The 15200-nt window shown below is 42.4% G+C and overlaps 1 protein-coding gene across 3 annotated transcripts in view; it reads right to left on the minus strand.

Annotated features, from left to right (window-relative positions):
* CAV1 (caveolin 1) overlaps positions 1-15200 on the minus strand; it is a 35831-nt gene extending 20631 nt beyond the window's left edge. Inside the window, exons 1-2 of one of the 3 annotated variants that reach the window (XM_045864369.2) lie at positions 14565-15200; positions 12984-13148 (exon numbers count right to left, since the gene is read on the minus strand). In XM_045864369.2, the coding sequence (XP_045720325.1) occupies positions 12984-13148; positions 14565-14594 (195 nt within the window). In that variant the 5' untranslated portion in view covers positions 14595-15200. Of the gene's footprint in view, positions 1-12983; positions 13149-13852; positions 14009-14275; positions 14294-14564 lie in introns of those variants that run through there. The other 2 variants (XM_064575028.1, XM_045864370.3) reach the window with 2 other exon arrangements.

Genomic DNA, 15200 nt, shown 5'->3' on the forward strand with positions numbered 1-15200 from the left:
GTATGCCGGTGCTTAATTATGAGACTGTATGTCAATGTTGTTATACACCTAATTGTAATTGTAGAGGTAGAGAGATTTGAGAAGTTACATAGACAAGGAATTTAACACACAATCATTTTAAAACAACTGTGACACATTCCTGGGATTAACCATTCTTATTACTTGGAATTTCTTCTCCCGGGTAACCTAATACTTTTTTTTTTTTAAACTAAGTGTACAACCCTTCCTCCTTTTTCCTTGTCCTGAATGGTGATTGTGTCCAAGCAGTATTTTTCTTGTAAGTCTCGTAATAACCTGGCACACCTAAAGGCAACTGTCATGCCACGTCCCCTTCCAGCTCTTCTAACGGATTGTTCAGACAAAGCAGTCCCTCCTCAGCCATACCTGAGAGTTTCTCTTCATCCCTATCTCCTTCCTTTTGTTCTTCCTTAGGATCTTTCTAGCATCTCTACTTCCCTCATAAGATCAAAATAGGAACCCATTCTTAATAAGTCTGACAAATAGCAAATGAAGTAGACAATCTTGTAGGTGACATTTCTTCTCATTACATTGTCCTTTTGATTCCATCCCTTATACTTCCTTTATTTTATTTTATTTTTTAAGATTTCATTTATTTATTTGAGAGAGAGAGAGCTTGAGAGAGAGAGGGCATAAGCAGGGGGGAGGGGTAGAGGGAGAAGCAGACTCCCCGATGAGCAGGGAGCCTGATGTGGGACTCCACCCAAGGACCCGCAGATCATGACCTGAGCCAAAGGCAGACGCTTAACTGACTTAGCCACCCAGGCACCCCCATTATACTTCCTTTAAACTATCATTAAATTATTGAGATGTTTAGTGTTTATGAACAACTGGTAGACTTAGTTTGCATCCTCTATTGCCCAAGGGGAATGGAGCACGGTGGATTCATTTAAGGGCACATTTACAATAGTGATTATCACCTTGGAGATCTTGGTCCCTTGGGGACTGTGGAATTATGAGCGTATCCATTATACTCACCAAGAATCTTGGTTTTCCACATCATAAGCTCCCACAGAAATGACAACCCTTTCCTGGTATTTTCTTATTTTTCATAAATTTACCCATTTGTTTCCTATTTAATATCTATGTTTGTTATTTCTAGTCATTTAACATTATCTCACTTTGTATATAGGTCTTTATCTTATTTTTATGGGTTTTTGGTATTTGTCAAAGTCACTTTGATGTTATTTTTATCACAGATGTTAACAAGATCATTGTAATTGGTGTCATTTTTAAGTTGGGAGTCCTCTTAACCTGTTCATTCCAGTCATTGATAAAATATTAAATGTGCTAGAACTGTGGTCCTGGCTGCATGTTAGATACCAGTCACACCTAAAATTCTCATTACACATCATCACCCTTTTTTGATGGTTACTTCCTAGTCCTGTCTATTCTTAACTGAAGAATGATCCTGATTTCCTATACTTAGCTTGTTGATAGGGAAACTATTTGGAGTCAAATCGAGAGGTCTTACTTTTATACATGTTATAGTAAATCCACCTCCTCTCACAGGAGGTGAGAGAAAGAAGCACATCTGGAAAAGGAGCTAACATTCGTTTCACTTGGCACAGACATCAATAATGAAATGAATGATGTCTGATCCTTTCTAGAGACTTCTATGTTTTGTCTATTCTTGTTTCTTATGAGAAGGGATCTGAGATCTATGAAAGACCACCTCTGAGGTACAAAGAAACTTCTTTGCTGTTGGAATAGTGGATATTAATGGTCACCACCTCCCAGCTAGTAAAATCTCAGATCTCTGTGTACTTAACATCTAGAAATAATAAAGCCAAAGAGAAGGAAAAAGAGGCTTGGGTTTCTCAAAGCTGTTGTTTCCTTTAGGTGTGGAAGGTTTGGATTTTTCTTCAGGGCTGTCTCCTGACCTAGTCATTCCTCTGATGTTTGCCATTGTCCAGAGGCATATGGGTGGTCTGACAGGGAGTCCTTCCACCCCTGTCTTTGAAAGGAATTTCTCATGTGGCCTGAGATCCACTTGTCAGTCTTCACATTTCTGCCCCAGTGGGCAATGCAAAGCAGCAGTGATGACATCTCTTGGCGTTCTGGGAATTTGCTTGTCCTGCCTAACAGATACTTGGGAGTTTAGCCTAATCCTTCAGGCCCCAGGAGACCATCCAGGTGCCATAGCCTGCTTACTGAAGGCTCAGGAGAGATGCATCTGTGTCCTCCTCAAACAGGAGATAAAAATAAAACTCTTAATATATACATAGAACATGTTTTTTCTTTACTTTGGTAAATAGAAGAATGTTTCTGGATTTCTTTAATTATTTGGATATGCTTTTTCTTAGAAGGTTTAAAATGTGGCTGCCATTGTGAAAAGGGGCAAAGAAAGACATTCAGTAATGTAATCCTATTGTCTTTTCACTCACAGGAGACATTCAGTTACTTAAAGAAGAATATCAGATTTCCTCAGCAGATTCAATTGGACATCCATTTTCTAATGGCAGACTCAGTGTGGAGCCCTGAGATGGGTATTGGGCAGCCACAGTCCTGGGGCCACCAGGGTGCCACTGTCCTACCCTGAAGGACTCAGGCATGCAATGGGAAGGAAGAGAGGGCGGAGAGGCATAGGGATAGAGAAGCGGAATACTCAGAGGGCTTTGATATATGCCAAAATAGAGATAAAAATAAAATGTGGTGGAAGCAAAGTGAAGAGATGACCAGTTCCTATGAGCGTGGTCAGCAAAGGCTAACAGAAGCCCCCATGTCTCAGGTAAGCCCTGGCAGATGGCTGCAGTTCTGTCAGGCAAGCTCTGGTGCAGTAGGACTCATGACATGCTCTGTGCCTGGTGTGGAGCAGGTGCTTCCTAAGTATTTGTTGAATGGCCTTCCTAAGGGAGCATAATATCTGAGAATGACTCTCATTCTCAGCTCTATAACTAGAGTGGTGGAGGGGTTTACTCAAAACAGTTTGGTGAATTGGTGGTTATTAACTATTTTAATTTATTTTATTTTTTTTAATTTATTTGACATAGAGAGAGGGAACACAAGGAGGGGGAGTAGGAGAGGGGAAAGCAGGCTTCCAGCTGAGCAGGGAGCCTGATGCGGGGCTCAATCCCGGGACGCTGGGATCATGACCTGAGCTGAAGGCAGATGCTTAACTGTCTGAGCCACCCAGGAGCCCTGGTTATTAACTATTTTAGACAAACAATTTCCCTCCCTATTAAAAAGATGATGCTCAGGATCAAGTGAGGAAGAGATCTGTTGACCTAACCAAAATAATTGGTGGTGAAATCCAATGAATGCCGTTCCATTTCCATGACATATTTTGGTATACCCATTCCCAGCTATATATTATTACTGCTAATCATATAGAAAAGGTCAACAGTGCGCCATGATTGATGGAACATTTCAGTTGTTCTTCTGAGAGATTAATGGTGTCTTATAAAATGCCCTATTAAGTCTATTCCTTACTTCTGGCATTTGTTTTTGAGAACAAATACATAATTACTAGGGAGGAAGTCTCAGAGAAACTACTTTCAGGATTAAAGAGGCATTTCTCCCACCAGCATACAACTCAGGTTTTTCTCAATTGTTTTATGTTTCACAATGTATTACTGTAATGGTACAAATGTCTGGAAATCAAACAGGCAACTCGAGAACCTTAAATGAAGCTGTTAAATTCAAAGTGCCTGTTAGGACCTGCTTTATTCTCTCACACTTGCTCCTCCCCACGTATCCAGGCAGGATCAGCCACACCCCGGGCTCTTCCCTGGGCAGTCAGGGTGCTTTAAAGACTCAGGCGATTCAGCACAAGCCAGCATTGCAGCTTTTCTGGTCTGGGCATGTGTTGTACTTCTAATCACTGAGACCACACCCCCACTTTGTACCCCAGTTCTGGTCTTTGAGACTTGATCCTCCCTGGTTTGTTGGGAACTCACCCAGCATCCAGATTGCTTGAGGTCTGAGGTTTTACATTAGTCTTCACATTGGTCCTTCCCCCTCCTGCCCCAGCCTGCCTGCCAGGATCTAGAGTCAGACCTTAGAGCTACAAGCCTGTCACTCCCAACTCAGAGGACTTCTGGAATCCCCCTTGCCAAATGCTGCCCACCCACTCTAAGAACACAGCCATCTCTTTCTGTACTATGGTGATACTGCAGGTTGGTTGGATTATGATCTATTGCTGGAGAGAGAGGCACTGGAGTGCTGTGGTTAAGAACCTGGGCTCTAGGGTCTCACTGTCTAGGTTCAAACTCTGACAAAGCTACTTCTTACCTCTGTAATTCTGAGTAAGTGGCTAAGCCTGAGTTTCCTTATCTGCAAAGTGAATGTGATGGTGATAATAATAGTCCTCCATAGTCGTTGGAGGAGGAATCTGTGCCACCAAGCTAGCCTGTAGGAATGTTGGAGGAAGCATCCCATCACCTGTTTGACTCTCCCTGCACATCCAGCACTCTTTGGTTGGCCCCATTGCTTGAAGTTAGCCCTTTCTTTTAGTGAAGGCCATATCTCCTGAGTTGGCTTCCTGGCCTAATAATGCCCTGTGTGATGCTGTGGCCTATAAAGGGACAAATGCCTTGGCTGGGCATAGGAGGCCCTGCTGATCTGGGTACTGCTTGTGTCCCTTGCTCTGGCCACACTGTGTCATCAGACATGGCAGCATTGTGTAAAGAGATGGATGTGGGAATCCTGGAGTTGGCATGTGTAAAGCTCAGTCCAGCACAGAGTGGGTGGCAGGACAGGGAGAAGGGGCCTGTGTTTCTCTTTATCTCTGTTTCTCCCAATCTTCCGCTTTCTCACTACTTGGGTCCAGATATCAGCATCTTTTTCAGTTACTCATTATAAGTGAGAAAATGTAATTGTGTTTGATACGTGCAACAAATAGGAGATGATGCAGTGCAATCTCTAGACACAATTTATCTTTTTACATAGAGTCTATCAATGCCTGTTGGTACTATAATGTCTTTGCTGGGCTCAGGAATTGAAAATTAAATGCAGTTTTTAAAAACTTCACTTTTAAATTGCTATAAGATAGAGAATTAAGCACATAGAAACAGCATCAATTTATTTAAGCCTCCTCCAAATTAAAATTGCCTGGCTCTTAATTACCTAAACAGCTGACAGTGACTAAAGGGGAAGCTTGGCTGTGCCTTTAGGAATATGTATTTCCCCTGCCATGAAATAATGACTAATAACAAGACATCTTCTTAAGGTTCAATAAAGGAAACAAGATGTATTTTATATCTGAAACATCAACATAGTTCCCATGAGAGGCAGGAAATAGGTATTCCCTGCAGGTGTAAATCTGTTCTACCAATTAATTCCCCTGGTAGTTGCACAGTACATGGATCATGCAGATTTCCTTTAAGACAAAATTAAAAACACTTCCCCCGTCCTAAACAATGGTTCATGTGAAAGCATGCCATTTTATGTTTCCTGGAATAACTGAAAAATAGTTAAAGCTATTTTAAACATTTAATTTTTGATGGAAGAGCTGACACAATATGTGATGGAAGGATGTCAGTTTCATTAACTCTGTGTTGCAGGGAAAGAGACTAAGGTTTGAGGGTGGAGTAGATTGGCACTTAAGAGCTCCTTCAAGTTATAGTGCAGCTTGATGGCTGTGATGAAGGGCAGGAGAGGGTCATGTGGGAGAGCAGAGAGGAAATGTGAAAATTTTGCCCTTTCTGCTAAAAAATAGTGTGTGTAGGGATTTCTAATGTATTCCAGGTTATAGGAATCAGCTATAGGCCATTGCCAATCCATCTGTGACCATATAATTTTTCTTCCAAGGTAGGACACTTCTGAATATAGAAGGGGCACTATTAATGGTTACTCAGGGTTGATCAGTATTAACTTGTCTGTATGCAGCAACCTAGAGCATATGGCTACCCCACTCCTAGGTCACCCTGCAAGGCTAAGCTTATGGTTGGCTATAAGCCCAATTGGCCTCAAGGGATGGAGAACCATTGAGCAAAGTTGATTTGGGAGCCCTTCAATGGTGTTTCAAAACTCTTTGGCAGGGTTTAAACTGGCCTGACCTTCAAATATTCTTCTGGCAGGGAGAATATCTAGAATTACGTAGTGTTACTGTATAGTCCTGTATTTTCTTAGGATAGAACATCCAGAGTGTATGTCTTTAAGCCACCTTTCTAAACCTGACTTCACAATGTAATTATATAGGGAACTTTGAAAAATTACAGATCCTTAGGCTCCAGCCCTAGATATTCTAATTTAATAGATCTATAGTAAGCTCAAGCACCTGTGTTTTCAAAAAATTCTCTGGTGATTCTGATGCCTCGCCACATTGAAAGCCCTCTTGGGTTTGTAAAGAGGCTATAGGGTTTTTAAAGAGCTGCAAATTTCAAATTTTCAATATGAATATTAGAACTTGAGAGCCAATACAAGAAGAGAGCATATGAAAGAAGAACAGAAATATTTTCCATAATTTAATTATATTTTGTGTAGGACCAGAACAGAGGCAAATTGTTTAAAAATATATATATTCCTTATTTTGCTTATGCTTGTTTACTGGCTCAGGGACAATTTACAGAAATATTATAGATGAGTCATTTTTTGAACTAAGCCCTGAAGGATATAAAGTTTTAACAGACAGTAGAATTTGGTAAAGGAATTCCAGTAAAAGTTTGCAAAGGAAACTATATAAACAGAGGCAAGGAAATAGCTGTAAACTCTGTGTGAGTAGTGTTCATATCTAGCTCTAGATGGTAGCCACTGACTGGCATAGTGCATAATAATTATTTATTGAAAGGTGGATGGCTCTTGGAGGGAATGCTATTATATGAGAATGCCTCTCATTCTTTTCTTTATAGTTAGAGAAATTGAAGCATAGAAACAAAGTAGCTTGCCCAAAATATTTTTAGGGCTGGTGTTTTTTAGCTTTTATTAGCTAAATAAGTTCGATCCCTATTTATAAGCCTAATTCTCAGGGATTACTGAGGGAAAGAAATCTGTTGGCCCTGACATTCTTTACTCCTTTCTTGGTGTCCAGTCCCACACTAATGGGACTAGATGCTTTCTAGTTGAAAGAGATCATGAAAGCAATAGGCCATTATGCTGAAACCAAAACTGATCTGATTACTATGTGCATGCCTTTCCTAGACTGTTAAAGAAGAAGAATTTTGTGTCTGCATATTTAAGAATGATTACATTCAAGTTTTAGAGAAGAAAGTTAGAAAAGTTGCAAAAATATTTTTTCTTATCTTGGCACAATACTCTTTCCACTCTATCAGGGTGTATGTCAGGCATTTATCTAGGGGCTGAGGGTTTCTTTTTTTAGGAACTTCTTTTAAAAGAAGTATAGTATGCAAATTTTTTCTCCATGGCCTTAGGGTACTGTAAAGGAGCTAATATACAAGGTCCAGAGTGTGGAAGAAGAAAGGGTGTGTGTTTCTTGGTGTAAACCATCTTTGTATGAAAACAGAAGCCTTGCCCTTTCCCCACACAAACCAAGCCAGGAGGATCGTGAAAGGGCCTAGAACCCCCCAGGTCAGTGCACACAGCCCCATTCTGGTAGGGGCTAATTCTCTGTGGGCCTTTCATCATAGAGAACTTATGTTGAAAAGTAGGGCAAACTAAAAAGCAGTTTCATTCAAAATATGGAAATGTCTGTTATTTTATGGATTTGAGTGGGCAGGACACATAAGCAGGTGGTTTTTCAAATTACTGGACTTTCCAGATGCTGCTTACTATGGCAGCTGTTCTTACTTTAAGCCCTTTTAAAATGTAGCCAGCTCTGCTATTAATTGGAAGAATAAGCCACATCATGAGTTTTTTCATAATTCAAAGATATTTGGTGTATCTGGTCTTAAATTTTAATAAATATTATGAAATTTTATTCAGCTAAAACTAAATTATTTTTTGATGACAGGAGATGGAGAAGAAAAAGAGACTTTCTTTTAATAATCATTTAAAATGTATATCATTGTTGGCTGAACTTGAAAGTGTTTTCAGATGCTTAAGGATGAATAATATCCCCCATTTAGTATCGCTCAGTGATGTGAGAATAAATTCCTACCAAAAATTAACATAATGCTCCTTTATAAGCTAGAGGTTCTGAATTCCATGACTGATCTTGTATGTGGAAGAATATCAATCACCATCATGTGGAGCTATCTCCTAAACAAATAAACAAACAAAACCAATACCAATTCCAACAGAAGAGAATATTAACAGGGTGCTGAGTGCTTTGAGACAATCTGATCTTTTAAATCTTATTCTTTGATTATATGTATATCAGATAAATATAGAATTTGAAATTACCATTATATTGAGACTAATCAAAAATCACTCTAGAATGCTTTCCAGTTGAAAGGGATTCGGGAGGCATTAAGACATTATTTTGAAAGCAAAACCAATCTGATTACCATGTTATGACTTTTTTTGACTGCTAAAGAAAATTTGTGTCTGAGCATATTTAAGAATTATTACATTCAAGTTTTAGGATAGAAAGTTACAAATGTGTATTTTTATTTTCCGACAAAAGTCTTCTCTCAGATGTTCTGATATTTCTCAGGACTAATCTCAGAATCATCTCAAATCATTTATCTCCTCATAGCAATAGTCTATAAGAATCACATAATCTTGTCTATTCTTCCCTTATTTCAAAATATCTGTTTTGGACAGTAACCGTTTGATAACATGGATAAAATTTTAAACTTCTATAGCCCTTAAATTTCTCTTAAGGAATTGGAAGTTAGGCTGGTAACCATTATGTTCTCTTCCAATTCTCAGATTATGTCATTTTATGCTTGTCTGATTTTATCCCCAGTGCCACTGCATACTGTCCTCATTTCATGTCTAGACCACGGAGCAATTACATCTTTACTGTTCTCTGCTCAACCAGACTGACTACCTTTCATTACATCCTATAGCTTATCTTAAATAAAGCCCACCCTCATCATGTCATATTTAAACGTGAAGTCTTGTTGAGATAATAAAGTCCAAACTTATCATGAGTGCTGGATAAACGAGTCTGCCATCTGGCTATGATCAGTCTGTTCATTTTTATGACCTACCACTCTGCCACATGAATTCTCTAATTCCAGTCAAAATGGGCCACTAAACCTTCCATCATGCCCTGTATGAGGCTTATTTAAAATGCCCTCCTGTCCTTTTCTCAGCCATTTGCATTCTGTTTGTCCTTCCTGATCCAACTCAGATTGCACTCCTTCATGCCCTTCTCTATTAAACTATCTATAATCCATCTTCCCTCACCCTGTTGTCCTATCCACAGTAGGGTCTCCCTAACACTTAATATCAATACCATTCACTTTTTAAAAAACTTTATTGAAGAATAATTGACAAATATAATTGTATGTATTCATTGTGTACAATGTGATGATCTGATATACATCTACATTGTTTAATTACCAAGATCAACATAATTAATACCATTCACTTTTTTTTTTTTTTTTTTTTTTTTTTTTTAATGAGAGACAGAGAGCATGAGAGGGAGGAGGGTCAGAGGGAGAAGCAGACTCCCCACCGAGCAGGGAGCCCGATGTGGGACTCGATCCCGGGACTCCAGGACTGTGACCTGAGCCGAAGGCAGTTGCTTAACCAACTGAGCCACCCAGGCGCCCAATACCATTCACTTTTTAAAAACCTTTTTATTATTCAGTATTCAATACTGCTTATTTTTGATTTATTATAGGATATATTTGATCTATTTCCAAAATGATAATGAGAAGGTTTACAGTAGAGACCACATAAAACAGCATGTCAGTTAAAAAAGAAAGTGAAAATACAAAACCAAAAATGGGAGAGAGGAGTAACATGTATTAATGAAATTTAGAATCTAGCTATATGTTTCCTGGTAGTCAAAGCAAAAAAGGACCCATTAGTTACCATTTGGCAGTGACTTACTATTGTGATACAGTGTGTGTATTTTTTAAAACTTTCTATCTACATGCATCTTGTCTCTCTAACCCATTCCTTGTGATTTCTAGGACTTATTTTAGGAATTATCCTTTATAGTATGTGGCTCAGTGTGTAGTCTAACATATGATGAGTTTAATAAATTAGTTGATTGGTGGCTAATGAATCAGAAGTCTAAATTTGAAGCAGTTTTATTTATATAGAAATTTCAAATAAGTACATAGTAAACATACAAATGAAAATGTGAACATAAAAAGAACACATAGAAATCTCAGAGGGAGAATGAAGGGTCTGAAGTTGTGACCACTTTAATCAGACGAAATTTTAAAAAGCATTCATAGCCTACTATTTTGGGATAAATGTCTATACAGATGTAATATAGTACAGCAAACCTTTAATAAGATAAGAAACCTATTTTATTGGAACTACATTGTATAGACTAATTTACTGACTTTTCTTTCCCTCCCTAAGTAGCTGTTTTATGAGACTGAAAGGATGCCGTGCAGATATACCATGCTGTTCCTCACACTGTACTCAGGCTTTCATTTCTTCTCCATCGAAAGTTATTTTTCTAAACTTGGTAGAAGAGCCTTTTTAAAATGTAGGGAACTAGTCTGGCGCTGTCCAAAAGCAATTTCCATGATGATGGAGATATTCTATACCTGTGCTGTCCAATTCAGGAGCCAGTAACCTTGTGTTGAGAGCTCAGAATGTGGCTAGTGTCGACTGAGGAACTGAATTTTAAATTATACTTAATGTTAATTACTTGAAATTTAAATGGAAAGAGCCATAAGTGGCTAGTGACTACAGAATTGGCAGAGGCAGCTTTTACAGAGCTGCTTGCCTCTAAATAGAAACTTCCATACCTGATTTGGTACCTTGACCACTGTTTCTTTATTATCACATCAAGTTTTAAGCTACCATGCATTAACAGTAAAACTTTGGATGTTTTTGTTATTTTAAGAAGTCTATGTTGTCAAAAGTAAAATTTAGGGAGATTTATTATTTACTGCCATGTAATGTAACCATGGAGAGGATCATCCCTGTTTCTGTCATTATGTTTGTTCTTGGACTCAAAGAAAAAGCACTTCTAAAATAGGAGTCTCCATAGGGTCTAGGTCACCTTTCCTGGGCTACTGGAAGATGGCACTCTCTGGGCAGAATTTGCACTTGTAGCCTGGGTGTCTCTCTGTAGGGCATTCTCTGAAGTCCTCTCTCAACCAGGCATCTGAGTAAGTGGGCCTACCAAATTCTTCTCAAGGTGGATTTTTCTGACTGTCTTGTTTTGCTCATAGGAGCAAATGGGAGGTGTTTGCTTTCTCTAGGCCAGCAGGAGCTTGCTCTAACTCTTCCTTTTAATTTTTTTTAATATGAGGATCCCCACACTTGCTCTTTGAAATGCTATTCTGTCAACTGCTATTTCCTCTAAGCCTGTTATGCCTTTTTTCCATCTGTGTTGAAGTCTCTTTTCCCAGTGGAGCCTTTCTTTCTCAGCTTAGTCATGCTATGTGTGAGACCCACATCCACACTGCTGGCCTCTTCTGACTCATCCTGGGTAGCTTGCTTGCTCCAGGAACCCCACTCACAATGCAGTGGAACAGCAGGGAGGCTCCAATGAAGCCAGCCCTTTCTGAAATCTGCCTCTTTTCCTGGCTTCTCTTCTTGTCTAAAGCTACATGAGGAGGGGAAAAAGCAAAAATGTCCTTCCCCCCCTTAAGGTAACACTTTTAGTAAATAGTTTGTAGTAACTCTAATTTCCAGTTTATAAGCTACTTTTGTTATTGCTGCTACTTTTAAATATTCCATAATCTAGCTAGTAGAAAAACCCACTAATGCTCCAATTTTCCTTTTTCCTCCACCAGCAAGCCAAGAGAGTCAATTCTGACAGTTACATTTTCCTTCCAGTTACAGGTTAAATTGTTTCCCTTTTTGAAATATATTATTCATAAATGTGAACAGTTTCTGAACTATAGCTCCTCCCATCCACAGATAGGAGACTGGCTAGGTGGAAATTGCTCATCTGCCCCATTGGCTGTTCTGGAGTTGTTCAGAGCTGGGTCTTCACACTGTAATCTTCCAGGCCAGGATTTTCCTTGGCCCTCCCTACCCCTCAAAGAAAACCCTCTGCCAAGAATGGCTTAGGCCCATGATTTCCCAATACAGATGGGTTCAGACAGTAAATTTCTCTGACTTGATTTGCTAAAAGGGTCAAAGTTGAATAATATAATGATAATCAAAAACTGATCACTGACTCAAATCTAAGTTTGGCCAATAACTCATTCAATTGACTTATTATTTTTTTAATCACTAAACACGTTCTGAAAGTATAAAAAGGAACTCCAACTTGAGTGTCCCATTAACTCAGGGAAGCCTGACCCAGGCAGTCACTAAAGAAGCAACTTTATATACCTAATTAGAGGGGTCTATGGGAGAAATTAAGAGGCACATGTTATTTTTGGTTGTGTAAATTAGCTTGGTTTTGCACGAGTACCACTTTTTTCCAGTTAAAATACACTCTCTCTCTTTCTCTCCATATATAATATATATGTATTCTTTGTCCTTAGTCGGAAGCATTTTACCCACCTTATTTTTAAGAAAACAACTTCAGGTTATCTTGATTTGAGCTGGGAGAACCTGCCTACCCGTTTTCATCTTGGTACAAGACCTTACACAATGACCTTACTGCTTTAATTCTATGTGCAGTGGGGCACCACCCTTCACTAGACTTTAAGCCTGGGAATAGACAGAGGGTGACCTGCAAGACAACCATCTTACTCTCCCAAGGAGTGGGGGTCCATCTGTTGCAGAGATCTGGAGGTTCATTTGCCAGGAGAAAAGTGCAGTTAAGGAAAAGTGCAGTTATATGAAACTCAAGTTAGCTAAATTCCAGCTGAACTAACCAGCAGGAGGGGGGAGGGGATATGTGACATTTTTGACAACTGTGGGAGCTCCCACATTATCAAGCCCAGAACACGGTGTGTGTGGCAAAGGTACAGAAGGATGCACAGACTGCTTGCCAGAGGAGAGCTGTCCCAACCCTGACAGCATCCCTGGGGCAGGGGGCATGGAGGGGGGGCGTCCTTTGCACGCTGGCCGCCTCACCTTACCTTGACCACATCGTCGTTGAGATGCCTGGGGTCGCGGTTGACCAGGTCGATTTCTTTGGTGTGCGCGTCGTACACTTGCTTCTCGTTCATCTCTTCTGCCATGGCCTTGTTGTTGGGCTTGTAGATGTTGCCCTGTTCCCGAATGGGAACAGTGTAGAGATGTCCCTGCGCAGGGCAGACGGCCAGGAAGGGGAGGGTGGCCGGGGAGATGGGAAGAAAATTTCAAAATGAAAAACAAGCGATCAGAAGTCAGCCTGGCGGCGGGGCAAACCTCGAAGCTCAAAATCGAACTAACCGCTTAGGCAGCGGTGGCTCCTCGCACAGTAAACTCCTTGGCGCTGCAAGCTTTTTAAGAGGATCGAGGAGAGGACACCACACCCCTCCGTACCCGGCAGGGAGCTCCGGTCTCCCCCGCCCGCCGCCAGGGGTCAGGGCAAACACCGCGGTGCGGTCTGCCCAGGCCCCAGCCGGGCGCACGCCCAGCCCAAGGTACCCTGCGGAGACCCTAGCAGGGGAGGGGACCCGATCTCCGACTTCTGTCCAGCCACTCTCTCCGACACGCCACCCTCGCCCCGAATGCTTCACCTGCTTTATTTTCCCGTCCCCCTGGCCCCCATTCCTTCTCTCAATAAGCTCTTCCAGCTTATCTTCAGATCCAGTTTGAACCCCCGACCCATGGAGTCTCCCCATTTTTGTTGCTTCTGGTCGCATCTCTCTCGCACCTGTTCGCGTCCCCCACCCTCTGTCAGCCCTCTTTGTCCCTACATTGCTCTCCCCATCCCCATGGTGGTCACAGTGCCGAAAGCCCCCATCTCTGGACCAAGCCATGTGTCAACCCCCCTAAACTCCCTAGAACAACGATATCTCACCTGCACAGCTCCCTCAACCCACCCTCAGGTCACTCTTAGGCTGCCGGCCGGTGGCTGAGCCACTGCCGCGTTTGGGAACGCGCGAGGTCTCCACACCCGGGCGGAGCCCGAGCGCAGGAGGGTGGTTGGAAGGGGTGGTGGTAGTTGGGGGGAGGAGAGGTCCATCCCTCTCCAAACACCCCCACTAGGCGCCAAGATGCTGGAAGAGTTCTTGAGGTGGCCCAAGAGCTTTGGAAAGTGCAAACATGATGCTCTCCGCCCCGGCCAACCCGTCCAGGCGCCTGGTGGGGAGTCTCGGGGACTGTCCCCAGAATTGCGGGTAAATGACTTCCCACCCTGCGTTCCAGCTCGCCGCCTCTCAGCAGGCAGGGGCTGGACTGTGGGAGTCCCGCAATAAAGCAGCAAGCAGCAACCCCGACCCACCTAGAAATGCGTCCTCAGTACTAATTTCAGGACCCCGGCCCCCTTTCCGCCTCCTTCTAGTTTAGGGGCGCCCGGACCCCTTTCTAAATGGGAAAATAGAAAACATTCCTGCCACCTCTTCACCTCCCCGCCCAGGCCCATTCCGCAGAGATGCCAGCGCGAGAGGAGCGTTCCAAAGTGGAGAGAGGGCTGGGGCAGGGAAAGCAGTCGGAATATTTGGAGTGGGAGATAGCAGAAGGAGGCACTCCTTGCGCTCCCCAGGGCCCGGCGCGCACCCACCCAAGCCTACCTCGGAATCTACGTATTTGCCCCCAGACATGCTGGCCGGTGGCTGGATGAAGGCTCTGAGATTTCTCTGGGTTGTTATTTAAGGGAACTGAGGAAGGAAGATCTTGTATTGTATGGGGGAGAAAAAGGCGCTGGCGGCGGGGGGGGGGGGGGGGGGAGCGGTGGCTGGGAGGGAGCCTCCTGGCCGCCCGCCAAGGGTTTGTTCTGCAGCGGTTGGCCGGGACTTGTGCTGCGCCGGGTCTAGGCACATCCCCAAGGTTCTGGCAGCAGAGGGCGGGGAGCGCCCGCCGGGAGCAAGGAGCAATGGGAAAGCGTTTCACCAGCGCTGGGTTGCTTGGGCAAATATTTTAAACCTGGGGCAAGATTTTCCCAGTTATGAACCACTCAGAGGCGTCCTGCAGAGAGCGAATGTTTTCGCAGTGCATCATGCTCGCAGGGGTGGGGAGTGAAGTGACCCGGCGCGCAAGCAGAGATGCCCAGTATGGGCACCCAAGCTTCGGAAAGAATTCAGCTCTGCTCTAAGCCGTTTGTTCTCATCGCCCACGTTCCATCTCAGCCCAAGACACAACTATCTCCCAGTTTCACAGAGGAAGGGATGAAAAATGACCCAGAACGTTTAGGTGCATTTCACACTTAA

Source organism: Mirounga angustirostris, unplaced genomic scaffold (assembly GCF_029215605.1).
Source record: "Mirounga angustirostris isolate CCGP_5_RB_7025 unplaced genomic scaffold, mMirAng1.0.hap1 SCAF_12, whole genome shotgun sequence".
NCBI lineage: Eukaryota > Metazoa > Chordata > Mammalia > Carnivora > Phocidae > Mirounga > Mirounga angustirostris.